The sequence below is a fragment of the Brassica rapa genome, chromosome A05 (assembly GCF_000309985.2).
Source record: "Brassica rapa cultivar Chiifu-401-42 chromosome A05, CAAS_Brap_v3.01, whole genome shotgun sequence".
NCBI lineage: Eukaryota > Viridiplantae > Streptophyta > Magnoliopsida > Brassicales > Brassicaceae > Brassica > Brassica rapa.
In genome coordinates this window covers 18923084-18947275 of record NC_024799.2, presented here as the reverse complement: position 1 = coordinate 18947275, position 24192 = coordinate 18923084, and the positions used below count along the sequence as shown (strand labels likewise).

The 24192-nt window shown below is 31.8% G+C and overlaps 6 protein-coding genes and 1 long non-coding RNA gene across 8 annotated transcripts; 4 read left to right on the top strand and 3 right to left on the bottom strand.

Moving 5' to 3' along the window:
• The first annotated feature begins 4238 nt into the window (after positions 1 to 4238).
• LOC103869124 (ubiquitin carboxyl-terminal hydrolase 12) lies at positions 4239 to 5033 on the top strand. The gene is made up of 3 exons (XM_033292678.1): positions 4239 to 4411; positions 4503 to 4663; positions 4753 to 5033. The coding sequence occupies exons 1-3, from the start codon at positions 4239 to 4241 to the stop codon at positions 5031 to 5033; spliced, it is 615 nt and encodes a 204-aa protein (XP_033148569.1).
• Positions 5034 to 5041: 8 nt separating this feature from the next.
• LOC117134080 lies at positions 5042 to 5990 on the top strand. The gene is made up of 2 exons (XM_033291675.1): positions 5042 to 5283; positions 5375 to 5990. Exons 1-2 carry the CDS (start codon positions 5094 to 5096, stop codon positions 5521 to 5523), a joined length of 339 nt encoding a protein of 112 aa, XP_033147566.1. The 5' UTR covers positions 5042 to 5093; the 3' UTR covers positions 5524 to 5990.
• LOC103869123 lies at positions 5108 to 6493 on the top strand. The gene is made up of 2 exons (XM_009147187.3): positions 5108 to 6054; positions 6114 to 6493. The coding sequence occupies exons 1-2, from the start codon at positions 5733 to 5735 to the stop codon at positions 6380 to 6382; spliced, it is 591 nt and encodes a 196-aa protein (XP_009145435.2). The 5' UTR covers positions 5108 to 5732; the 3' UTR covers positions 6383 to 6493.
• Positions 6494 to 6515: 22 nt separating this feature from the next.
• LOC103869122 (transcription factor bHLH117) lies at positions 6516 to 10282 on the bottom strand. The gene has a single exon (XM_033291674.1). The coding sequence runs from the start codon at positions 7422 to 7424 to the stop codon at positions 6603 to 6605; it is 822 nt and encodes a 273-aa protein (XP_033147565.1). The 5' UTR covers positions 7425 to 10282; the 3' UTR covers positions 6516 to 6602.
• An 857-nt stretch (positions 10283 to 11139) lies between these two features.
• Positions 11140 to 14090, top strand: LOC103869121 (BTB/POZ domain-containing protein At3g22104). 2 transcript variants are annotated; one of them, XM_009147183.3, is made up of 3 exons: positions 11140 to 11543; positions 12341 to 13432; positions 13508 to 14090. In XM_009147183.3, exons 1-3 carry the CDS (start codon positions 11481 to 11483, stop codon positions 13859 to 13861), a joined length of 1509 nt encoding a protein of 502 aa, XP_009145431.1. In that variant the 5' UTR covers positions 11140 to 11480; the 3' UTR covers positions 13862 to 14090. The 2 variants fall into 2 exon arrangements, with proteins under 2 accessions (XP_009145431.1, XP_009145433.1); XM_009147185.3 differs by lacking the exon at positions 11140 to 11543 and adding an exon at positions 12083 to 12254.
• Positions 14091 to 15786: 1696 nt separating this feature from the next.
• LOC117133925 lies at positions 15787 to 24081 on the bottom strand. Its single transcript, XR_004457998.1, has 2 exons — positions 23442 to 24081; positions 15787 to 19501 (listed from the first exon to the last, which is right to left on the bottom strand). It is a non-coding gene; the product is annotated as an uncharacterized LOC117133925 (long non-coding RNA).
• Positions 20492 to 21927, bottom strand: LOC103833608 (inositol hexakisphosphate and diphosphoinositol-pentakisphosphate kinase VIP1-like). Its single transcript, XM_033291074.1, has 4 exons — positions 21596 to 21927; positions 21419 to 21518; positions 21267 to 21337; positions 20492 to 21151 (listed from the first exon to the last, which is right to left on the bottom strand). The coding sequence occupies exons 1-4, from the start codon at positions 21748 to 21750 to the stop codon at positions 21061 to 21063; spliced, it is 417 nt and encodes a 138-aa protein (XP_033146965.1). The 5' UTR covers positions 21751 to 21927; the 3' UTR covers positions 20492 to 21060.
• Positions 24082 to 24192: the final 111 nt, after the last annotated feature.

The window sequence follows — 24192 nt, the reverse complement described above, 5'->3', positions numbered from 1 at the left end:
TTTTGATAGGTTCAATTATTTTTGGGACATATTAGATTGTAATTATTTATTTCAACTGAACCATAAAATGATTATAAATAGGCTAAAATCATATTAATACTATTAGTTATATTTAATTTGGTTTATTGTCTTGGAAGCATGATATATTTCGTAAAAACAAGTAATGATATATTTATTTTAGGAAAGCAGCATGAAACTGCTATCGGTTTGGAGTTGTGTGAACACAGAGGCAGACCTAGAGGCTAAGGGGGTGAGGCACTAAATTATTTTTCTCCCATGATAATTAGTACTGAACTATCTAAATACTCACTTAAACTCAACATTTGCTACCAGAACTTGGTTATGTGCTCCATACCAAAAACAATTTTGGATCCGCCTCTGTGTGGAACATAACTCATAATCTTTTTGAAAGTTTATGCATTTATATAAATAATTCATGATTTTTTTTTTAATAATTTGTTAACATTTGGTTTCACTAACCGAATTTCGGGTTTTAATAGTTTTATTTGAGAAACTAGATTTTTACCCGCGCTTTGAAAGCACGGGACTTTTTCAGTTTGAAAATCTAATTTTAAAATTTTATAAATAACCTATTATTGTGTATAATAAAATTTCATACTTTATATTTTCTTATATGTATGGTTTCACTATTATTTGGTTTTTTAATTTTATAATATATTATTTTAATTATATTTGAGCTTGCGGATTAATTTTAAATTATCATAATTCAATTTCGATTAGTTAATTGAATGAACAGGCCTGTGTTTGTTTTCCATTTTTCAATTGATGGTAACAATAGTTTTTGTTTTGTGAATATTTTATATATATAAATATGTGCATGTTCCATCTACCTAGAATTATCATCAGTTAGTTTAAATACAATATTGTTTACTATTTTTTCGATGCTTATAACAATTTTTTAAAAAATAAGTTTTAAAAAATAAGTTTATGTTTTTTCTTTTTCTTTTTGTGAACAAATATTTTGTAACAATATATTGTTACCGTATAAATTTTTTTAACCTGAAAATTAAGATTTATAAAATTAGACTCATCTCATTTACGACTCATTACAACATAATCATAAATGATAGATGACTTATAAATACATGGATCTTTTGGTCGATTTATATAGGTTTTTATTTGATGAGTATGTTGTATACAATTTGTATACTCATTGAAATATAATCAAGTTTAAAAATGATAATAATGATTTCAATGATGTTATTAATCAATTGTAGGAAAGAACAGTAAATGATTAGGCTGTAGATCACATAAATATTTTGTCATGTAATTATATTTAATACATTATATAACGATTGCACCAAAAAAAATATTAAGCAGCAAATATTTTATATTCCAGTCTTACAGGAGAATTATTAGAGTGTTTAACTTTTTTTTTCTTTTGGAATATTCTTAAGATATATGAGAGAATATAGTATATATGGTAAAGATTTAAGTTTCAAAATAGGTATTAACGTGTATTTAATTTTTGTTCAAAAATAATTTTTAAAAAAATCTAAATAAGGGAATGGCATAGTATTGTAAATAACTCTAAAATCAAGAGTATAATCCTAGTAGAGATTCTGTTTTAATAGTATAGATTTGTTTCTTACGTTTTGCACTTACATTAATTATCAAAACGGTTAGTTACCTAGGTTTCCTTAATGAACTAAAAATATCAAATTTGATTGCCATTAATATGTAATAAGAATTATTGTTTCATAATACAATATTAGTTAACTATTTAATTATTTTTTCTTTATTTACAAAAGTACATAAATCATAAAAAGGAAAAAATTTAATTTTATTATTTTGAATATTCTCCCAAATAACAAATAAAAAAGGAAATATTTAAAAACTTAAAAAATATATAGACTTATATATATATATATATATATATATATATATATATATATATATATAACATAACATAACTTCGCAAAACAAAATAAAAAATCAGTCATTCTTTTTATGAGATAATAACATATTATTATGGATATATTTTTGATCAAATGACTGAAAAAAAAAGTTTTAAACAACATAGATTGGTCATCGAATATCATATTTTTTTAGAAACTTTAACTATACAGATAATTTAATGAAATTAAAGTTATACTTAACTACAATTACTGACAATTTTTATATCTTTTTTAATAAATATTTAATTATTTGGCTGACAAAAAATTATTACTTATATTTTTAATTTAAATTTATTTTTACAAAACTCATAAATATAAAAGAATAAATATTTATAAGATATAAAACATAGATAATATATATACTAATTTATTTCTCTTTTTCTTTATATTTTTCCAAGAAATTTATCTATATTTTTAAAATTTACAAGTTATGTTTATTAATACAACACAGATTCAATATTTTTGTTTACTACATTTTCCCAAACAATGTTATCAAATTGTTTTACAAAATATTAAAAAATATATAATAGGTTAAACAGAACTAACTGAATTTAGGAAAACAATAATCTAATTTTAACCTAGTTAAAACAAAAACAACAAAAAAAAATCATTGTTCAATTTAAAAGAATAGATAAAACTCAATATACCAAAGACAACTAATGCAAAATATTATACTTGAAAGCATATATCTAATTAAGATGAAAACATAATGATACTTAATACATTTCTATTTATTTATCATACATAAAATTACAAAATGACTTATAACTTACAAATAAACGAAAAAATATTTATCCATTAGTATAAGTTAATTATTTTGTAAATGTTTATATCCGTGTATAAGCACGGGAGGACCAGCTAGTATGAAATGAAAAGGATTAACATAAACTTCATTAAAAGTCATGAACACTTCATTAAATTTGTTAGAGTCTAACGTTGGTCATCTTCTGATCTGATTACTATTTGCTATATATGAACTTATTTTGATGGTAAGGTTTTTTAGAATGTAAAGATTCCCGTGTCATGAGTATAACAAATGTTAAACTGTCAGATATATGAAACTTCCAATCTACATTTGGTTAGATACAATCGTTCGATTGTAAAGTCCTGATGTGGAAAGAAGAAGCGGAAAGGAGAAGATCATGAAGTTAAAAATCACGTAACAACAAAATTTTCAAACGAATTAACAGATACCCATTAGACATTAATTGTTCGATATGCAGAGTGGGAATATTCAGTTTGGCATGATGCATACAATGGTGGTGATACGACTATTTAACAAAAAAATGGCCAACAATTTACACTCATCTAAAGCTTAAGAAATATATGTATAATAGATGGTTTGGCATAGTTTTCACAATATAGTTGATCTGGTTGGATTTAGGAAAACAAAAATGGAGGTATTCATATGTGCTCGTAATCAACATCTGCGTCTATCTCCACTCCATTCAAAACTTGAAGTTCTCATCTTGGCAATGTAGTGTATACTCCAACACTCAACAGTGTAAGATTTTGGAACAGATAGTCCAAAAGTGATTACAGTGACGCTTGATGTTTGGCACAATTTTGATGAAACTAAACGAATTTCAGAGGCTAAGAAAATGTTTCTATACTTTCACCATATTCTTTGTTTCTAGGGCGAATACCAAAACTGTAGATTTATTATGGTAAAAATGCTAAAAAATCGAGAATTATTTTTTACTGGTTGTTAGATTTTAGTTTTATTTTCCAGATCATCTCAAATCTTTAAATGTGAGTAAATGTCGGATTGATGTTCATTCTGGAAACAAGAGGAATGAATAGGAAAAGAACGTAGAGGAATAGAATTGATTGCAAAAATGAAAACGAATGGTTGTTCCATCCCATATTTCACAAAGAATTAATTTGTTAGAGAATGAAAAAGAAAAATTATTCTTTATGAATGGTGATATTTTTTAGGAACGTTAGAGAATGCATTATTCCTCACCATTTCCTGCTCACCATTCATACTCTAAGTTTGATATAAACGAGGAAAAAAAAGTTTGATATATAAAAAAAAACATAGGATCAAGCACAAGAAAAATAATTATAAAGGATTTTAATAAGCGTATTGTTTGCCACTAGGAAATCAAACAAAGACGCGAGTTTTTAGTCAAAATAGGAACTCCTTTTTCTAGTTGTGATGTGATATTCTAGTCAAAATAGGAACTCCTTTTCCTAGTTGTGATGTGATCCATTTTTTCACTTAATATAAAACGAACAAGGATTGATCACTTTGCCTTCTCGATACAATTAATTGACTCTCTTTCTCTCCATATCTCTCTCATAAGCTGCAACAGAATGTTGAAAACAGAAAAGACATGCGTTGTTTCAGATTCTACCATTACCAAGTTTGGAGTTCGTCCTCCTTCTACCTATTCCATGAAGATCCAAAGCCTCTCTCAACTCAAAACTCTCTTCTCTGGTACTGACGGATACAAGTCCCGTACCTTCTCTTCCGGCAAATACAACTGGTAATTTAATTTAGTCTTGTAATTTGATAATATAATACAAATATATTCTTAGAAAAGTGAACTAAAATTTTCATACTTGTTGTGATATCAGGAGATTGGTTATATATCCGAACGGAAACGAGAAAGACAACGGGACAGGGTTTATTTCAATGTATGTTGAATTAGATAGCAAAAGCCTCTCGTCCAATGTTTTGGCGTATCTCACCTTCTTCATCTTCAACAAGAAAGAAAATAAATACTTTACTATTCAAGGTTCTTACCTCCATACCCCCATTCTATCTCTTTGTATATAAATACAAAAGTTTGTATGTTGATTGATGATATTTATGTAACATATCCAGATGTTGAAGGAAAGCAGTTCAATGCATTAAGATTGGTGCATGGGTTTCCGCAAGTACTTCCCCTTGATACATTCAATGATCCTAAAAACGGTTATGTCTACGATGGAGATCAATGTGAGTTTGGTGTTGATGTGATGGTTCCACTTACCAATTGGGAAGTTGTCTCATTTACTCAGAAACCCACCAATAAAAAGTTCTCTTGGACGCTCAACAAATTCTCTAAGTTGAAAGAACATTGCTACGTATCAAGCAAGTTCTTAATAGAAGGAAGGAATTGGTGAGTAATTAATGATCAGAAGTTTTTTTATTTAACACATTGCTATATGCTTTAACAATGTGTAATGTTTTTTTTGTACAGGGTGCTTAAGTTGTATCCTAAAGGCGACAACAGTACATGTTCCACATGGTTGTCCCTCTTTCTCCATTTAGCCGATAGTGAAACTAAAACAATGACGACAGGTGAGGAGATTTACACGCAGTGCGATATGCGAATTCTCGACCCGTTTGGATCCCACCACGTGACATTGAAGCGTAAGTCAGAACGTTGTTTTAGTTACCAGTTAATGAGACTATATGCTATGTGATATATATTCATTAGAGATTACATTTTTGTATATTGCAGTTAACCAGTGGCACAAGAACACCTCAGGTTGGGGATGGTCTGAATTTGTGTCTTTAGCTAAACTTGAAGAGGCTTACTTGGACAAACAAGGCTCTCTGAAAGTGGAGATCGAATTTGAAGTTGTTTCTAACATCACATACTCTCCATGAAGATCTAAACACACACACACCATTTAGCTCATTCATTAAATCAGTAATTCAACTTATTTTATGTTTTGTTTATTGGGATTCTTATCTTTGATTATTCGGAAGAAATATTTGACTGTTGCTATTTAGCTTTTGGCTTTTTATTTTATTTTTTAATATCATCAAAAAGACATCTTGTTTTATTGAGTGAATTCGGTTGCATTACTTTGTTCATGTTTCGGTTTACTATGGTCATTGATTTTTTATTATGGTTTGTTCAAAATCAGAACCGGTTCAATCAACGACAGCTGAACAAATTAAAACAAAAAAAAATCACAATTTATATACACTTATATATATTTCTCTCTCCCCTTGCTTCACTATTTTCTCACTTCCTTAAAGCTCCAAAAATCTCCAAAACAATGGCGGTTCCGGTTGTTGATCTCCCGAACAACTCTGATTCATCATCCGATGAAGACTTCAGCGACTCCGAAGTATCTTATGACGAATCCATGGAAGACGAACCGTCGGAGTCGGAAATCACCACTGCAAAAGGTACTCTTACCACTCTCTCTCGTTTTCTAATCCTCTCTGATTTCGTCTGCCGATAACAGAAACAGAGACGAAACGTAGCGAAGAGGAGGAGGAGGAGGAGGAGTTTTGGATCCGTTATCCTTATTTGAAGAGTTTTCTGAGCACAAGCGTAGCTCAAGGTTTGATTCCAGAGTACTATGTTTATGAGAGAGCCAAGCTTATCGGAGAAGAGAAGGCCAAGGAGCTGAATGAAAGAGGCGAGGCTTTGTTTCTCAAGGAACTCGAAGCGTGCAAGGACAAGTGTGAGCTCGTTGCGTCTGCCATCCTCGCTATGAAGTCCGTTAAATGATTTTCTTGGAAACTTTTGTTTATGATGATAGTAGCGTCTTGGATTGCTTTTGTTCTATGATGAAATCGTTTTCGTTTTGTGTTCAAACTCCATTAATGTAGCTTTCTAGTAGTATCATTTAGCAAAAGAAAAATGAAGAGAGAATCAAACTCCATTAATTTAGCAAAAGAAAAAAAACAAAGTTAGCAAAAACAGAGGAAGTTGTTTTCACTTTTTGTGTTCAGAGGTTACGAGCCATCATCTTGAGGGAGAGAAGCTGTTCATAGGAGAAGACGCAAACACCTTGCTTGTAGAGCACGTTTCGTGACCCCGGAGAGTTGGCAAGCACCTGGAGAAGCTGTTGTCTCGTCAGAGAGTTGAGGAGACTGGTGGTTTCTTCTCTGGGTTTGGTTGGGTAGACGGAATCGAGAGGCATCCAACGGAGAGAAGCGATCTGAGAGTGGAGGAAGGTGATGTACTTGTGCGTTTCCTCGAGAGTCGCACCCAAACTCATCTTCTTCTCCCACGGCATGATTTTCTCTAACGATCTGATTCTGTCTGACACCTTCCTTGTACCCTGAACATTCTGACACGCCGGAGCTTTAGATTTAGAAGAGATAGAGAAGGTGTTGTTGACTCGCGAGCGGACGTGACGCTGTCTAGCCACCGGGAGAGGAGGAGGAGCGAGAGAGAGACACGGCGGCGGCGACCTCGCGTCTTCCACGGATTTGAGATCTGGCAAATAGAGAAACGGAACGTCATGGGAGAAGAGGTTTTCGAACCGAGTCGACTCGGTGAGGTAGTCGCGAGTGACGAGCGACAGAGACGAGTCTGTGAACATCGGTTCTGCGCAGTGTTGTTGTTGTTTCTGGAGCTGGAGATACTCTTGGTGCGCGTCGGAGAAGGTGATCAAGCCGCCGTGAGGAGCGAAATCGGAGTGAGGAAAGGGAGGTAAGGATTCGAGAGGAGCAATGTCGTAAGGATAATACTCCTCCATGGGAGCGTACGCTTGTGGAAGCGGCGGTAACTCAGAGAGCGAGTCGAACTCATAACAGGACTCCATTTTCAGAGAGATGACAACGTTCGTTGCTTCTGGTGCTTGGGTGGATATATTATTATACAGGAAAAGGGAATACTGACACGTGGAGTTTATTGATTGGGTGGAGGGAGAGAAGGCGGCGACACGAGGAACGATGACGATTCTGTTATACGAACGAACCTCTCTGAGGTTTTTGTCGACTGTTTGTTTATTTCTCTCTCTAGCCCAGGCAGTTTCATGGTTTGTACTGATTCAATCTGGACCGTTGGATTATCTCACCGGTCAGATGAGACAGGATATTTTGTTGGGTAGTAAAACCATTTTCTGATATATACGGAGTTTGTTTGCTGCAATTGGGGCGTATCTTCTTTCCACGTGTCCGTCTACAAGCGTGACTGCCAAACTCTCTTTTCATCACTCTACTCGTGTGATAAGAGGAGGAGCAACGAAATTGATCCATATACCATATCTATAAATAAATTCCCAAAAATAGAGTTACATATCCCGAAAAGGGAACCTACTTAACAAAAGAGAAGGTTACCTTGTGGAATGATTGTTTCTTGTTAACCACTGTTATGGTATATATCTCTATCTACTGAACAGTGGTCTACATCGAGCACTGCCAAATCATCTTGAGGGAATTTCTTTAATTGAACGTTGAAGAACCTTCAATGAGAGGATGGATGCCCTTACTCATCTTCTGAATCTGATCACTATCAGCTATGTTTGAACTTTTTTGCATGGTAAAACTTTCTTGACTTTAACAATTTTTTTTTTTTACTTTAACAAATGTTATACTTTGGAATGTTATGTAAACTTCCAATCTGGCTTCTGATTATAAAATAATAAAGTTTCTTAAATCCATTTTTGGTTTTAGCCAGGGCCGGTCCTGGGCTAAAGCAGATAAAACCCATGTTTTAAACGCCAAATTATATTATATATTTTTAGAACAAAAACATTTTTTAAGTTAGTTGTAGTGTAGTGGTCGACACTGCTAACCAAAAGGGTGGGGTTCGAAACTCAACTTCGTTTTTTAGGTGGAATATTTTTATAGTTGGATTGGGTTTTAGGCGCCAAAAACCAACGGACCGGGCCTGGTTCTGGCTACAGTCGTTCGTATTTATCGGGGTTAAGTTGGGAACTTGGGAAAGTTTGTCGAACTTGAGGAATAAGGAGGATGTTCTCTTCAATTCTTCACAATTTTGTAGAGTTTGTTGCGCACAAACCCACTCATGCACGGATGCACCCAACTACGAATTCACTTGTTATAAAGAGAAAGAGCAGATTCTGGGCCTGAACTAATAACATTTAACATGTTGGGTCCCAGGCCAGAGTAAAGTATGGGCTTACAGAACCTTTTGTTTAATAAACAACAAATTTTGTGAAATCATTCATGTATAAGAAAACGAGGTGGTGTTTTGGATAGGAAACAGTGTGAAGACTGTAGGAAGCACACACAGAAAGGTCGAAGCGATCCATTGTAAAACGTTCGTATTGACATTTCACAATTGAAAACAAATGTATTCTCTAAATCAATGTTATCATATTGGAAAAGAGAATGCAAAACCTTTGACAAGAAAAGTATAAAGAAGTATCAGACCTTCGTTGAACAAAAAAAAGTATCAGACCTTCAGTTCAAAAAAGAAGTATCATACCTTTTTTAAGAAATAAGTAAAAGACAAATAGAATCCCTTTGTTACTAATTAGAGCATCTCCAACCCCACTCTATTTTTCACTCTAAAATAGAGTTTAGGGTAAAAAATGCTCCAATGGTACTCTATTTCTCACTCTATAATAGAGTGAAAAATAGGTTTACTCCAAATATAGAGTAACTTGTTTTTTTTTTGTTCATCACTCTATTTTCTACTCTAAAATAGAGTACCATTGGAGCAAACTCAAACTCTATTATAGAGTTACTCTATTTTAGAGTAAGAAAATAGAGTAAGCCATTGGAGATGGTCTTAGCGTTAAATATTGTGCGCATTTGTACTATATATAGGTTGGTAAGAAAGTATGTTTTAAACTTTATGCAATTATGTTAGCAATGATCCTCCGTACGTTTCAGTAATAAACATGAAACAAAAAGCTGGAATCCCTCCAAAACAATTTCAAGCAAAAAGTAGGAGATGAAATGACATGACCCCATATGGTCCAAATCTCCAAAAATACCCCATGGACCGATGTGGCCACATAGCCGCAACGATATTTAGCTGTCAATGCAACGATTCTACCAGTTTAACTTGACCGTAAAATTTGTGAGTTTCGTAAAGATAAACACAGACCATCCAATCTATCTCATGAGTCATGATTGTCCTCTACTAATCAACATTTTAGATACGTTAGATGGCTAATACTATTGGGCCCTAGGATGGGTCAGAACCGCTACTATTTGTAAATACCTTATCATAATATCATGTGAGGAGTAAAAGCATCAGAGTGAGCTCACGTGATCCCCGTTCCATGGCTTTTTTGTCCACCACGTTAGGGAGCTTTGGTGCATGAGCAGTTGAACACCTCACCACACACAGTCACACTTTTGTTTATTTTTCTTTTCTGTTAAAAACACATCACACTTTATCTCTTCTGTTATAGCAGTGACCCCTTTATTAAACAACTATATTTTTTTTTTTTTTGAAAAAAGGGTAACAACTATATTTTCTTATTATTTTCTAAATTGTATTTCTACTGCTTTTTATGCCATCTAATATATCATTTGTATTTTCACAATTGGTATTATTTATTTTTTGTATGTCAACAATTGATATTATTTTTATGTGTATGATATATGATATTTACATAGTTTAAAGTTGCATGTTACAATCATCAAGAAGAAAATAGATATTCCGGATTATGTATCTTTGAAAAAATTTCATATATTAAGTTGTATCCTTTTCTTATATACTCCATATATAATAGATTCGTGATTTATATAGAACTTTATTTCAAGGCATTGAATAGTCTTATATCTTATAGATAAGGCTTAAGTGTTAAAAGCGTCTATGCCGACCAAATCTCTTTGTTAGTGGACTATCTTTCGTTAAAAGTGTTAAAAAATAGTAATCTTGCATGAAAACATCTTTTTTCTTGTACTTGTTGAAACCGTAGATTTAAAACTATTTTGTCATACTGAAACAATATTTTTGCTGTATCAGTAAAAAATAATAGTATTTACATGATTTAATCTAATTCCCTAAAATTTAATAACATTTACAAGGTTAAGGTTCGTAACTTCTTGGTTACAAAGTCAGAATCCGTTTTATTTTAACGACTCGTACTAGTTAAGATTGGTCTAGCGTTCACGAGATGCAATTATCCAAAATAATATAGTAATCGTAATTAGAGAGGTAATCAAAGCAGCATGATGAGAAAAAGAGAGGAACATGGCCTAGAAAGCTTCACCCATTTGGCTTATACTAGTCATAATTACCTGGAAAATAAATGATTAATTACTGATTGATCAGCTGATCAAAAGGGTAAATGCGTTGTCATAGTCCTTACCAACAAAGTAACAATATATCTACTACATGAAAAACTACTTTATATTATTGTAACAAAATATCACCTCTTATTAATTGTTTTTTAGCAAGAATGTCACGGATAATAGGTCTATCTCTCCTCTCTCTCTCTCTTATAATTTGTTTCTTTGCATATTAATATCACACACAATATACAGAAAAGAGTAGAGTGACGTTTGTTTGGACACGCCTTTGTTGCTTGGTCCCTTTATCTTTCTCTAAAATTTCCATCTCTCCCATGAACATACAAAAACACAAAACCCACCACTAGTTTGTTGGTGGTGCTTCACCAATTGACTTGACAGACATAAAAGAAGAGAAAGTCTTTACTTACAGATCTGACAATCAGAAAACCAACAAAAGTTTCTTTGCTTCTTTGCTCTTTGTCTTCTTCCTCTTCTCAGCATAAATCCACATCTCCCCCCTCTCTTTTACCACAATCTCTTTTTCTCTTTTCCTTTTGGGCAAAAATCAAGAAACAGAGAGAGAGAGAGAGAATCTTGTTATCTAGGTGGGTTCTTGTTTTTGGGTGTTACCTTACTTTCTCTCTCTCTGTTTTTTAGCAATGGAATCTTGCTCTGTTCTTGAAGTAGACATCAACGGAGAAGAAACTATCTTTCTCAATAAGGTAATAACTCCTACTCTCTCTATAACAGACTCTACACACAATATAGGCTGAAAAATCCAAACTTTAACCATTTCTCAATGTTTAATTTCATTTTTCCTTATCTGGGCCATTCCAAATTTCTACATAGCTATTTGTTTTCGTGCGTTGAATGTTAATTTTGTAGAAATGAAGTTCATTTGAGTTCTAATTTCTGCATCAAAAACTGTAAAAAAAATATATATTTTATTTTATGTGATTTGTTTTTGATTATATGATAATATTATGTCTCACGTATGGTCTGTGACTCCGCCACATTCAGCATTTAATGTTGTTCTGGCACTAAATTACCTTAAAATGAGGGCACAAAAGCTTACTTTCACTTCTTGTTAAAACCAATAACTTATTCAGAACCTGTAACTGATTGTGTCTTGTAAGAGTGAAGAAGCAGATGTCTCAATCACCATTTATTGCATGTTTTGTTCTATACCTTTCCTTTGACCTTCTCTGCAAACAAACAAAATCTTGCCCATTAATAGGAAAGATAACTCTTTAATAAGGAGAGGTTAAGAAGTTGCTCTCTCCTTTGCAATTTGCTTGGACACTATTCACTTCCCTTTTGTTCTCACTTATAGCTGTGACACAGAGACCATTGTGTAGTTAGATATTTAATTTCCTTTATGTCTTTGTAATAAGTGTTCATCATTGTTTTGCCTTTATTCCTTCACAAAAACGGTAACATGGCATTAAAGTTTAAACCTTTTTTCATGTGGGACTTTCAAGATTCACTTAATGCAATCATAATGGCTTTTTGATTTCAGCAAATCATATGCAAGTATTCTGGAACATTGAAGAAACTGCTTGGGAAGTCTACTTGTTCTTCCAGTGGTAATCTCAAGGTGATTTTTAATGACTTCCCTGGTGGAGCTGAGAGTTTCGAGCTTTTGTCAAGATTCTGCTACAACAACTGTGAATGGACTGTGATGCCTTCGAACGTAGTCTTCTTGCATTGTGCTGCTAAGTTCATGGAAGTCACTAAAGTCTTGGCACAAACTGAGAAGTGTATGGAGGAGATTCGGTACTGGGCATGGCCAGAGGTTCTTCTTAGTTTGAAACAGTGCCAAGAACTTGAAACATCCTCTGAGGCTGAGTCTTTAGCCGTGAAGCTGATGGATGCGCTGGTGGAGAAACTGTGTTTAGCCATTGAAGCGAGTCCCTCTAGCGCTGCTTGCTCGCCTTCGCCGGATAGCAGCTTGTTTAGGTTCTCTTGTGACAGTAAAAGCACAGAGAGTTTCAAGAACAGCTCTTCCAGGATAACATGGTGGTTCGATGAGGTTCTTGTTCTAAGTCCTGGCTTGGTTAAAACGTTCTTGAAGCTGATGGTGTTGAGGAAGTTCGATAATGTTACCATCACTAGGTTCTTGTTCTATTACCAGAAGGTTAAGTTCTGTTCTGCGTCATCAAATGAGAAAAGAGAGATTCTGGAAACGACCGTTGATACTCTCTACGTGTTGGACCGAAGCTGTGTTCCTTACAAGAGTCTTTTCGGTGTTTTGAGGCTGGCTCTTGGGTTAAACATAAACAAAAGTGTTATGAACAAGCTGGAGGTTATGATTGGTCAGCAACTGGAACAAGCAACACTCGACAACCTCCTTGTTCCATCTCCATCGAAGTCTAGTCACTTGTACTATGTGAATCTTGTTCTTAGATTCGCAAAAGCTTTCCTTGACGGAGGGAAAAGAGGATCATCACAGATGAAGAAAGTGGCGAGGTTGATTGATCAGTACGTAGCTGAAGTAGCACCTGATCCTTGCTTGAAGCCTTCAAAGTTTCTGTCACTCCTCACACTCGTTCCTGACTCAGCAAGAGAGTCTCATGAAGATATCTACCGTGCTATTGACATGTATCTTGAGGTAACGTTTCAAGATTCATCTTAAACTTTAAAATGTAAAAAGAAAGTCTTACAAAAACTTCTTTCGCTTGTTCAGGCACATGCAGGATTAACCAATGGTGAAAGACTCAACTTGATAAGAGCTTTGAGTTACGAGAAGCTTTCAGTCCAATCAAGAGCACATATGTCGCGTAACACAAAGTTTCAGGAGATTGAGACATTAGATGATGAGCAGCAACAAGAACAGAAGCAGCTCGTACTCAGAGTGGAGAAGGTAGAGACTTCAGGAGAGAATGAGAAGTTGAAAGAGCATATAGAAGGGATTCAGTGGAGGGTGATGGAGTTGGAGAGAGCGTGTTTGAAAATGCAGACTCAGATGGAAGTTATCAAGAAGAGAACCAAGAGCACTAGCAGAGGAAGCAACAGATCTCTTCCTAAGCTCTGTTCTTGATTAGTGTTGAGAACTGAAGCTGTAGCGTTTAGCTTTACTACAATGATATTTGTATATATAGAGTGATAAAAGAGAGATCATAAGAAGTCGAATTGTAATCACAGTTTGTTTCTTATTTTTTCAAAGTATTTTACTGTATTTTGTTTTTTTGCTTGCATTCACAAAGTTGTAAGAAAAAGTTAATATAAGTTCATTGTAATGAATTGTAATGAGGAGAGATCTTTATGTTCTTGATGATACAAACTTTAATCTTATGAGTTGTCTTGTGAGATTCATTTCGTGTAAAGAGATGCCAAGAAGCATGCAGAATGTGGACAAGAATCAAGAACTGTGATTATATATTGTGTTTTCTTAAACGTCATTCTTTTGTAGTTTCAAGACTTGAAAAGAAAAATAAACAGATCTTTTGGACGAAATAAAAACTTGATTTTAACAGTTGAGACCAAGGAGAGTCCTTGCCGTTACGTGTAAAACTCTTCACGACAAGAAGAATGCTTCATATTCAAGTAATGAACTGAATTTACTCAAAATACTAGGTCATGCACGGATATAAATATTATACATTACAATAATTTATTAATATTTTATTTTTAATTATTCTATTATTTATATTGTAATCAATATGAATTAGACGTATAATTTTGGATATATAATATCTCAAATGTTTGATTATTATTTGGATATATAGATAGCATTTAATTTTTTCGATTCAATCATAATATTTTTGTTTTACAAGTTAAAATTTTGATTAATTTTGTTATTTTGATGTAGTTTGATTCTTGTCTTAGATTTGTAAACAAAATTTAGTAAGATTACGTATAATTTAATATATGTTATTTTGAGAATTAAATAGTAAAAGTAAACTAAAGGGATGATGATTCAAAATTACATAAATAAATATAATAATGATAGTCCTTTGAAACTTTATGCATATATATATATATAAGTTATGCAAAATACTTAATTGTAATAGTTGGTTAATATATTTATAAGATTATTTGAAAATTTCATATTTATTTGTAATATGTTGAGCCGTTCTATAATTTATATGTATACAAATATTACTGTAAGTAAAAATATATTATTTTTAATTTAATGTTTGACTTTGAATAAAAAATTGAATTGGTCTAGTTACTCATTTTGTGGGTTGTGTTACATATATTCTGTCAAATTAAAGTATAACTATTTCTATTCATTGTATTAGTTTTTGGTTGTTCATCTTAGATGAGTAAATAGTACTCCCTCTGTTTTTTAATGTTACATATTCTAGATTTTTCACACATTTTAATAAAATACATTAAATTTGTATTTTTTTTTTGTGTTTATCTTTGTTTCATAATTTTAAACCAATAACAATTCAGTAAGTGCAATTAAGTTTTTTGAAATTTGCAATTAGTTAATAAAATATTTCTTGGAAATGTAAAAAAATGATCTTTTTAAAACAATTTTTTTTCCTAGAATATGTAATATTAAGGAACAGAGGGAGTATATGTTAATTTGGAAAACAAAAAAATAAAATAAAGTGATGATAGGTACAAAGTTACATAAAAACGTAACGATAAATTTTAAAAGGCAAGATTATTTATTTACTTTAAAATTTTCTAAAATTTCCTTTTCATGAAATCACATTATATATATTAAAATATATTCGTTTTGAAATTTATTAATATTTTATTTATAATATATGTTATTTGAAAACTATAAAAGGAAACTTAAATAAGAAAATAAAATATTAAATTAAATTTTATTCATTAAAGATATCTTAATTTATGTTATTTACATTATTTTGTAATAATTTTAGAAATAAATTGATTTAAATAAAATTCTTAATACTTATAAAATATATATTATGTTGTTTAAGATTATCTTTTAAAAGGAAATATTATTTCTTTACTTTAAAATCAGATTATTTTGTGAACTTTCCTTATTATGAATTATACTATATATATAAAAGATATTTTCGTTTTTAAATTTATAAATTTATTTATTATATTGGTTATTTTATAAAATAAAGCAAAAGTAAACCTAAATAAAAAAAAAGAATAAATAGAATAAATATTTAATAATGATAATTAGATATATTTGATTCATTAAGAGTATCATCGTAATCAACTACCATGAGAGTTAACGTGAACGCGACACGTAGGAAATTGACTTCTCAAATAATATTATAGAAATTATTTTGTAATAATTTGAGAAATAAATTGATTTAAATAAAATTCTTAATAATTTTAAAATATATATTATGTTGTTTAAGGTTATCTTTTAAAAGGGAAGATTATTTCTTTACTTTAAAATCAGATTATTTTGTGAACTTTCCTTATTATGAATAACACTATATATATAAAAGATATTTTTGTTTCTAAATTTATAAATTTATATATTTTCTTTATTATTTTGGTTATTTTATAAAATAAAGAAAAAGTAAACCTAAATAAAAAAGAATAAATAGAATAAATATTTAATAATGATAGTTAGATATATTCATTAAGGGTATTATCGTAACCAACTACTATGATAGTTAACATGAACACGACGTAAGAAACTGACTTCTCAAATAATATTATAGAGATATATGAATAAAAAAATTAACTGTATGCTTTCAATATCTATGCGTATGAGTAGACCTACGAATAAGGACGTTCTGGAAACTCACAAAGAAAAAAATGGTGAATTAAGCAAAAAGAAAAATAACTTGGACAAAAAAACCGAAAAAACTTGGACAAAAAGAACAAAGTGACTTAGACAAATATTTTTTATCAATAACCTCGGACCAATCAATCTAATATTAATAGTACATAATCGATCGAACACTATTTGAAAACAGCTCTTTCGTTCAGAAACAAATGACCACAATGAAGAAAACAGTTGTGATAGATGTTCCATATCAATTAGCCATAAAATTTGTATTTGTGGATGGAATCCCCAAAAAGGGTTAAACTGGTAGTTCATGGTCTTTGAAAAGTATCAAATAAATGCCTATTTGAATCAGGGTTTTGTGCAAACAGATTCCACTGACCCGTAAAAAGTGTGACTAACCCTTGGGGATGCAAAGGATATCTACTCTTCCTTCCACACAATGCAAGATTTTAATTATGTAGTAAAATTGTTACTCAAAGTAACTTCGGATAAAATTCTAATGAAATTTCAGTTTCATCGCCATTGTTAATTAACATCAAACTAAAACTGAAAAGCATTGTAACAGAGAGCTAACAAGATAGGTAAATGAGACGCAGGAAAACACCAAGCAGAGATGAGAGTCATGAGACTCTCGGCCCTGGTTTTGTGCTCAGGATGATTCAGCTGCAAGTTGAGTCACACCATGTTTCAGCAACAGCTTGGTGAGCGAGTCAGGAGAGTGAGCATGGTACTTAACACTCCCTGATGGAGTCAAAAACACCTCAGCAAGCTCAAGCTTCTCGGACGTCGAGCTCGTGCTGTCCATAGTCTTTCTCAGAACCTTCAATGCAAGCTGACTACCGCCTCTTCTCTAGATGCATCAGACATGATACCAGAAATGGCGCAGGCGACATGGTCATCAATCTTGTACATTTTCTTGAATAAGATACCAATGGCGGAACCAGCGTTACCAATGACCTCCATGGCGCACTCGACGTGGTAGAGACGGTCTTCAGGGGAGAAGATTGTGGTGCGGCTATCAGATCTCCGAGACATGTTTGAAGAGGAGCTACACCCAATACAAGAAAACGATCTTTGGGAAAGAATGCAACTAGGCAACAATTTGGAGCGAAAAGGAAGCATTGGAACAAGTGGAGCCGAAATATGGCAAGAATCGGCCGATCAGAACATAGTGATCGACCAATCTCGTTTAGAAAATGAAGAATGTCCAATCCATGGCTGAGATCGGTTGATCCATGTCACTCGGGTCCACTAATTATTGACGTATTTTTTTGACCTGTTTTTAGACCCATATACAAAATAACTCGTGTATTAGGTTTTTTTTAGATCATCTTCTGTTTTCACTTTGTTCTTGAGAGTCTTAGGCAGCCACCTTTGAGATTTTGCAACTCTAGGAAAAAAATTTCTTCCTATACTCAATTTGGATAAGATTTCGTATTCCATTGGATAAGGTTTAGGGCATCCTCATACGAGATTTCATGATATTGTTATCCAATAGTTTACAGCCTCGTGTTCCTTGCTCTCTACGTGTAATTTTTGCTCTCGCATTACTATTGTGAACTCTACGTACAGTTGCATTTAGTTAATCGAGTTAAAACCTAAGTGATAAATGGATGCTTAGGATTTAATAAGATCATTGTTACTTCATGGTTTCTGCGGGACAGTTAAAAGAGAGAAAAAGAGTGTGAGTTGTCCTCTCATTTCATTCTTCCTAGCGGATCAGAGTACAAATCACTGTATAATATGGAGATATGAGACAGATTTATTTCTCTCATATACTAAGCGTACGTACTAACTACTGACTAAGAAACATTTTTAAGTGTATTTTGCTACCGGGTTGATGATACTAGCTATTGAGATGTTTGAGATCAGTGTGTTGGGTTTAGAAAAGACATAGGTTTACTTTCAATTTTAGGTTTGCCATGACTATTTGGCTTAAACCACCCCTTGCAATTTCGACTTGGTTCTACTTTCTATTTTGAAGTATGCGATAAGTTCTTGGCGTAAAGAACTTGCTTTGATTGTAGAGCCATCATCAGTTCGGGGATACCTATAAGACATTAAACCAAGGTTTTAATTTGGTATTAAATCCCGACAAGTTCTCGACCATGATTTCCCACAGCTTTATTCGTTGGAAACGGTCGGTTGGAATCCGTCGGTGTTACCGAGAAACTATCCAAGGATTTTCTTTTCCGACGAGATTGTCCTGCCAAAACAATTTCCTCTCGCATGTTTTCTTGTAATGGGAGGAGGTGATGGCAGTGGGTCTTGGCTTGTGCAGAGCTTCACTTTGTATTTGTTATGTGTTTCTAGTGTAAAGGGCACCTTTTTTTATAGCGAGTGAGAGAAGAAAACCCTAGAATCTCTTCTTTTTGGAATTTTGCAGATGGGCTGCGCCGGGGGATGTTACAGAGAATGTCAGAGGGTGTTATTGGTTGGTATATTTAGATGGATTTTAAAATACAAATAAAATATAGTATTATTGGTTATATAATTTCAAAATCCATATTCAGTTCATTAGTATTGGTTCTTAGATTTTTAAATATATATTCAAATTCTTGTTATTGGTTTTATGATTTAAAAAAAAGATTTTAAAATCATGTGTTATTCAATAATAATGATTTGCTTAAGGTTTGATTTAAAATTAGATTGAGTGGATTTATTAGTGTTTTTAAGTTAAAAATACAAAGGAGAAAATATTGAGTTAAATCTTATATTTTGATAGCTTTGTATTATTGATTTTCCCAGTATCCTTTTTGCTCCAGGTCATACGTATTGAACATGTTCCTCTATTTATTTAACAAAGATATGAGATGCTTGTATACATGAACTAAAAGATGTATACATGCAAAAAGGAAACACATAAAAAAAAAGAAAATTGAACATAAACATATTTGACGTAAAACCACCACTATGTACATTATACATTTTTGCTTGATCCCTTTGAAAGTTTTCTATTTTTAAATTTTTAAATTTTCCGATTATCCAATTTGTACAATTCTCTAACTAATATTTTTCACTATCTATTGTATGTGTCCATCATAATTTGTATATAATCTCTACTACATATTAAGAAAAATTACACAAGGACAAACACGTATAACTCCAAACTAAAAACAAGAAAAAAATCACAACAAAAACCACACGAACGTGGAATAGGCATATGTTCAATGGAGTCCTCAAGAAAATAAAACTTTGATAGCTCTACTATTAGATTGTGTTGTTGCAGCTGTGCGTGATAGCAATGGCCTATTCAGCAAATTTACAGTGGAGAAAAGAATCATAGCTACTCTCAATCAAACAAATAGGAGCTCCAAAACATTTAACCACTACACAAACAGAATGAAGTTTTGAATAATTTATATACAATGTACAATTTCCTAACTATTCCACTTTCTATTGTATGTGTATATCATAATTTATATATAACTAGGTAACCGGTCCGCATCCTGTGCGGGCATAAAAACATGACCGGTCCGCACCCTGTGTTCTTTCTCGGTCCGTACCGTCATCGGTCTCCTAACTCATCACAACCCATCTAGCAAATATAAAAAATAAATAATCGCAACAGTTTATTTATTTTAAAATTTGTATTTGAAAAAAAAAGTAGATTAAAATTACGTACTGTGACTACGAAATATTCTGAAAAACTTCTTTGTAGACAACATTCAATATTTTTGTCTGCGGCTTCCCTTCTTTACCAGTTATTAGGATTTTTAATCAAGATCTCGACTTAACTCTTGAAAGTGCAACTTTGCCTTGCATTTTGTAAGCATTTTATAAATTATTTTAAAATTATGATAAATTTATTCTTTAAACTACGATAAATAATTTAAAAATAATATTAATAAATATTTTTGGATTTTGTAATACTTAAAATAGTTATTATATAAATATATTCGAACACAATTCATCAAGTTGAGTATAAAACTATTATAATTATCTTCTATAAAATTCCGTTCATTGTATTTTATAGTTTATAAATATTAAAAGTAATAAACAAAACATTAATAATCTTTCCATAATTTCGAAAATTAGTTTCCATAAATTGTTATTTGTAATATTCGTTAGATTATATGACAAGTGATGTTAAATGATTTTAGACTTATCTTAAAATTTTAAATCTAAATTAAATAAATAAAAATTAAGAACAATCGACCAATCAAATTATAACAATTTCTTGAAACTTCACCTATGAACCCCAATCTGCGATAGATCAGTCCACGAGATTCACAAAAAAAATCTAAATCCCTTACAGGTTGGGTTACTTAAACGTAGATTTGTCAATTTGACATATATGCACCACGTTGGTAAGTTGACCACGATTATTGGTGGAACTAATATCCGGTCTAATAAAAAAAGGTAGCTGGTTCGATTATTAATTTTCTAGATTTTTTGACTGCTTTGAAAATGACCTCATGAATTAAATAAAAAATGCATAATGCTAGCTTACTTATCAGATAGTATATTCAACAAAAAAAAATGATATAAGATAGTATTACTAAATGATACTATGTAATACTTTCCCCGGACTATATTCAACAAAAAAAGAGAAAGTACTAAAGAACCTCTTCAATAACTGCTTTAACTTGGCGAAGCTTCTCAGCATGTTCAAGGTCTTCTGGATCACTATCACTCTCACGACCTAGTCTACATATAAAAAAAGGAAGACCATATTGTCGTTACCAGTATTCAACACATGGAAGAGATAGATCAGACATGCTTTTTGGAGACAAGACACAAAGAGTTGAGTTCATGGTTCTACCTTGTACGGGGAACTAACATTCTTGTTGCATCTAATAGGTCTTGCAACTGGACTGCACTTTTTAGTTTTGTCTACAAAAAGAAAAAAAAAATATAAAATGAATCAAGGCTCTGATAAAAGATGGATGACAGAAAAGCTGGAGCCTCTCGCACCTCAGCTCTTGGCTTTCCACCATTGTACTTCAGCATCAGGTTTAACAGTTTCTCCTCTGTAACATTTAGTTTCACCTTCTGTTTTGGAGTTCGATCGCCACTATCATGTAATAACAAAATTTTAACAGATAGAAGTATAGAGGAGATAAAGGTGATTTATATGCTAAGAAAACATACTATCGAATAACAGCAATGACACAACGTAGCTCTTCTGAGTTCCCATTGCCTTGGCGGGTTAGTCCTTTATTAGGCTGTACATGTTTATTGAACTTCCAAGGCAAAGTAGGTGGCAGAGTCGATGAAAGATGAGGAGCCTTTGCGTCTAAACACATTTTTCTTAGCACACAAGCAGCATCATCGTAATACCTTAATAGTATGAGAGGAAGATTTGTGAATAATACTTTAAAGAATGAAAAGAGAATGTTTGTATTTTAAGATCTTGGGTGTCTCCTATATATATACAGTCGATTTATTTCTCATATTAATGACGCACAATATTTTGCAAAATAAATAATGAAATCGTTTAAAGAAAGATATTAAATGTGTATTGTCAAAAAATGATTTGCATATGATATGATTTTAACTTGCGCAAGTAATACATATTAGAAAGGTAAGTTATTAAAAACAAACAACCTAATTAGAAACATTAAAATATTTTATAAGCAATGTAATAAATATGATATCAACATGCGCAAGTTTACCGTTTGAATAATAAGGAAAGTTTTTAATATTTGTCTTAATTCTAAATCTTGCCCAAAAGTAAACTAAATCGATAATATTTAATGATTTCAACTTGCGCAAGTAATCCATATTGTGAATAAGTGATTTGCATATTTAATGATTTTAACTTGCGCAAGTAATCCATATTAGAAAGGTAAGTTATTAAAAACAAACAACCTAATTAGTAGGAGTGGGCACTTTACCCGATATCCGAAGTGGCACCCGAATCCGATCCGAAAATGCATGTCAAGTTTTTTATTTAAAAAATTAACAAAAAGTTATATCCAATTTTTTTTAAAAAATAACTAAATTATTGCCTTTTTAGTTTTAAATTTTTATGTCCAAATCTATTAACCATTCAATCTATTAAAAATAAAAAAATTAGTTAACTGAAAGTTATATTTTTAAATATAAGAAACTTGAGAAATGAAAATTTTAATTTTTTTTTTTCGAAATCTAAATATCCGAACCCGATCTGTAATAAACGAATCCGAACTAAAAATACCCGAACCCGACCCGTAGTACAGAAATACCCGAACGGGTTCTACACATCTATACCAAAATACTCGAAAATTCAAAATACCCGATCCGAACCCGAACGGGTACCCGAACGCTCACCCCTACTAATTAGAAATATTAAAATATTTTCTAACCAAATGTAATTAATATGATATCAACATGCGCAAGTTTACTGTTTGAATAATAAGGAAAGTTTTTAATATTTGTATTAGTTCTTAATCTTGCCCAAGGCTAAACTAAATAGATAATTATTATCCCCTAGCTATATATGGGCTTAACGAAATCGACAATAGTTTTGGGCTTGTCTACATAAATGATTTATTAAAATAAATGAAAAATAAAATTCAAAAAAATCGACCAATAGAATTATAACAATTTTTCTGAGAAATTCTATATTAATGTCATGTCAGCAAAAATCACTAAAGTGACTTCTCTTTTAATGTATAGGAGGATCTCTATTACATATTAAGAAAAAAATACACAAGTACAAACACGTACAACTCCAAACTAAAAGCATGGAAGAATCACAACAAAAACCACAAGAACACGTAAAAAGTTCATGTGTTCAATGGAGTCCTCAAGAAAATAAAACTTTGATAAATCTACTCTTAGATTGTGTTGTTGCAGCTGTGTGTGATAGCAATGGCCCATTCAGAAAATTCAAAGTGGAGAGAAGAATCATAGCTACTCTCAATCAAACACGTGGGAGCTCCAAAAAATTTAAACACTACACAAACATAATGAAGATTTTGAATAATTTATATACATTGTACCATTTCCTAACTAGTATTTTCCACTTTCATATGTGTCCATCATAATTTTTATATAATCTCTATTACATATTAAGAAAAATTACATAAGTGCAAACACTTCAAAATCCAAACTAAAAGCATAATAAAAAGTACATTTTGCATTTTTTTATATTTTTATTTTGTTACAAATTTGAACTTATTGTATATCCATTTGACCGATTTATAATAATCAACTTATTTTGATTTTGAAATATGTATCTTTGATTCTGAAATTTACTTGTTTGATTTTAAAATAAATGAATTTATCAAAAATTTCTAAATCCAAGATGTATTTCTTAATCACTAAAATACTAGAACCTCGAGGGATAAAGTTTTGTGCTTTGAGTTTGGTTGAGTGTACAATACTATGAACTTAGTTAGATTGAATGTAGAATTATAGCAAACTTACTAAAATATTACAACTTTATACAATACTTTTAAAGTTACTAGAATTGCAAGCAGCCAGCAAACTTTACGAAATTTATACAATCTCCACTAACATAAGCAAATTTAATACAATACAATATCTACTACAAAAGGCAAATTTAATTAATACAATACTACATATAAGATTTTTTCAAACGAGGATAGGCAAAGTTCTTGGCCAACAAACATGAGTCTCTTGCCCAACAACATTAGTTACCTTTTTTTCTTGGTCCGTCCCTGTTTTTCGAAGAAGAAACACTTGATTTTGTATCAGTAGAATTATAAAGAGTCTTTTCATAGAAGAATAATTTTTTCATT

What these genes read in the sequence shown, in the direction of transcription:
- LOC103869124 (XM_033292678.1), top strand. Translation starts at nt 4,239, where the DNA reads ATGTTGAAAACAGAAAAGACATGCGTTGTTTCAGATTCTACCATTACC. An exon ending in TCTTCCGGCAAATACAACTG is followed by an intron (nt 4,412 to 4,502) that starts GTAATTTAATTT and finishes TTGTGATATCAG; the next exon opens with GAGATTGGTTATATATCCGA. An exon ending in TAAATACTTTACTATTCAAG is followed by an intron (nt 4,664 to 4,752) that starts GTTCTTACCTCC and finishes TAACATATCCAG; the next exon opens with ATGTTGAAGGAAAGCAGTTC.
- LOC103869121 (XM_009147183.3), top strand. Translation starts at nt 11,481, where the DNA reads ATGGAATCTTGCTCTGTTCTTGAAGTAGACATCAACGGAGAAGAAACT. An exon ending in AAACTATCTTTCTCAATAAG is followed by an intron (nt 11,544 to 12,340) that starts GTAATAACTCCT and finishes TTTTGATTTCAG; the next exon opens with CAAATCATATGCAAGTATTC. An exon ending in CTATTGACATGTATCTTGAG is followed by an intron (nt 13,433 to 13,507) that starts GTAACGTTTCAA and finishes TCGCTTGTTCAG; the next exon opens with GCACATGCAGGATTAACCAA.
- LOC117134080 (XM_033291675.1), top strand. Translation starts at nt 5,094, where the DNA reads ATGTTTTTTTTGTACAGGGTGCTTAAGTTGTATCCTAAAGGCGACAAC. An exon ending in CCACCACGTGACATTGAAGC is followed by an intron (nt 5,284 to 5,374) that starts GTAAGTCAGAAC and finishes TGTATATTGCAG; the next exon opens with TTAACCAGTGGCACAAGAAC.
- LOC103869123 (XM_009147187.3), top strand. Translation starts at nt 5,733, where the DNA reads ATGTTTCGGTTTACTATGGTCATTGATTTTTTATTATGGTTTGTTCAA. An exon ending in GGAAATCACCACTGCAAAAG is followed by an intron (nt 6,055 to 6,113) that starts GTACTCTTACCA and finishes TGCCGATAACAG; the next exon opens with AAACAGAGACGAAACGTAGC.
- LOC103869122 (XM_033291674.1), bottom strand. Translation starts at nt 7,424, where the DNA reads ATGGAGTCCTGTTATGAGTTCGACTCGCTCTCTGAGTTACCGCCGCTT.
- LOC103833608 (XM_033291074.1), bottom strand. Translation starts at nt 21,750, where the DNA reads ATGTGTTTAGACGCAAAGGCTCCTCATCTTTCATCGACTCTGCCACCT. An exon ending in GTCATTGCTGTTATTCGATA is followed by an intron (nt 21,519 to 21,595) that starts GTATGTTTTCTT and finishes ATTACATGATAG; the next exon opens with TGGCGATCGAACTCCAAAAC. An exon ending in GTGGAAAGCCAAGAGCTGAG is followed by an intron (nt 21,338 to 21,418) that starts GTGCGAGAGGCT and finishes TTCTTTTTGTAG; the next exon opens with ACAAAACTAAAAAGTGCAGT.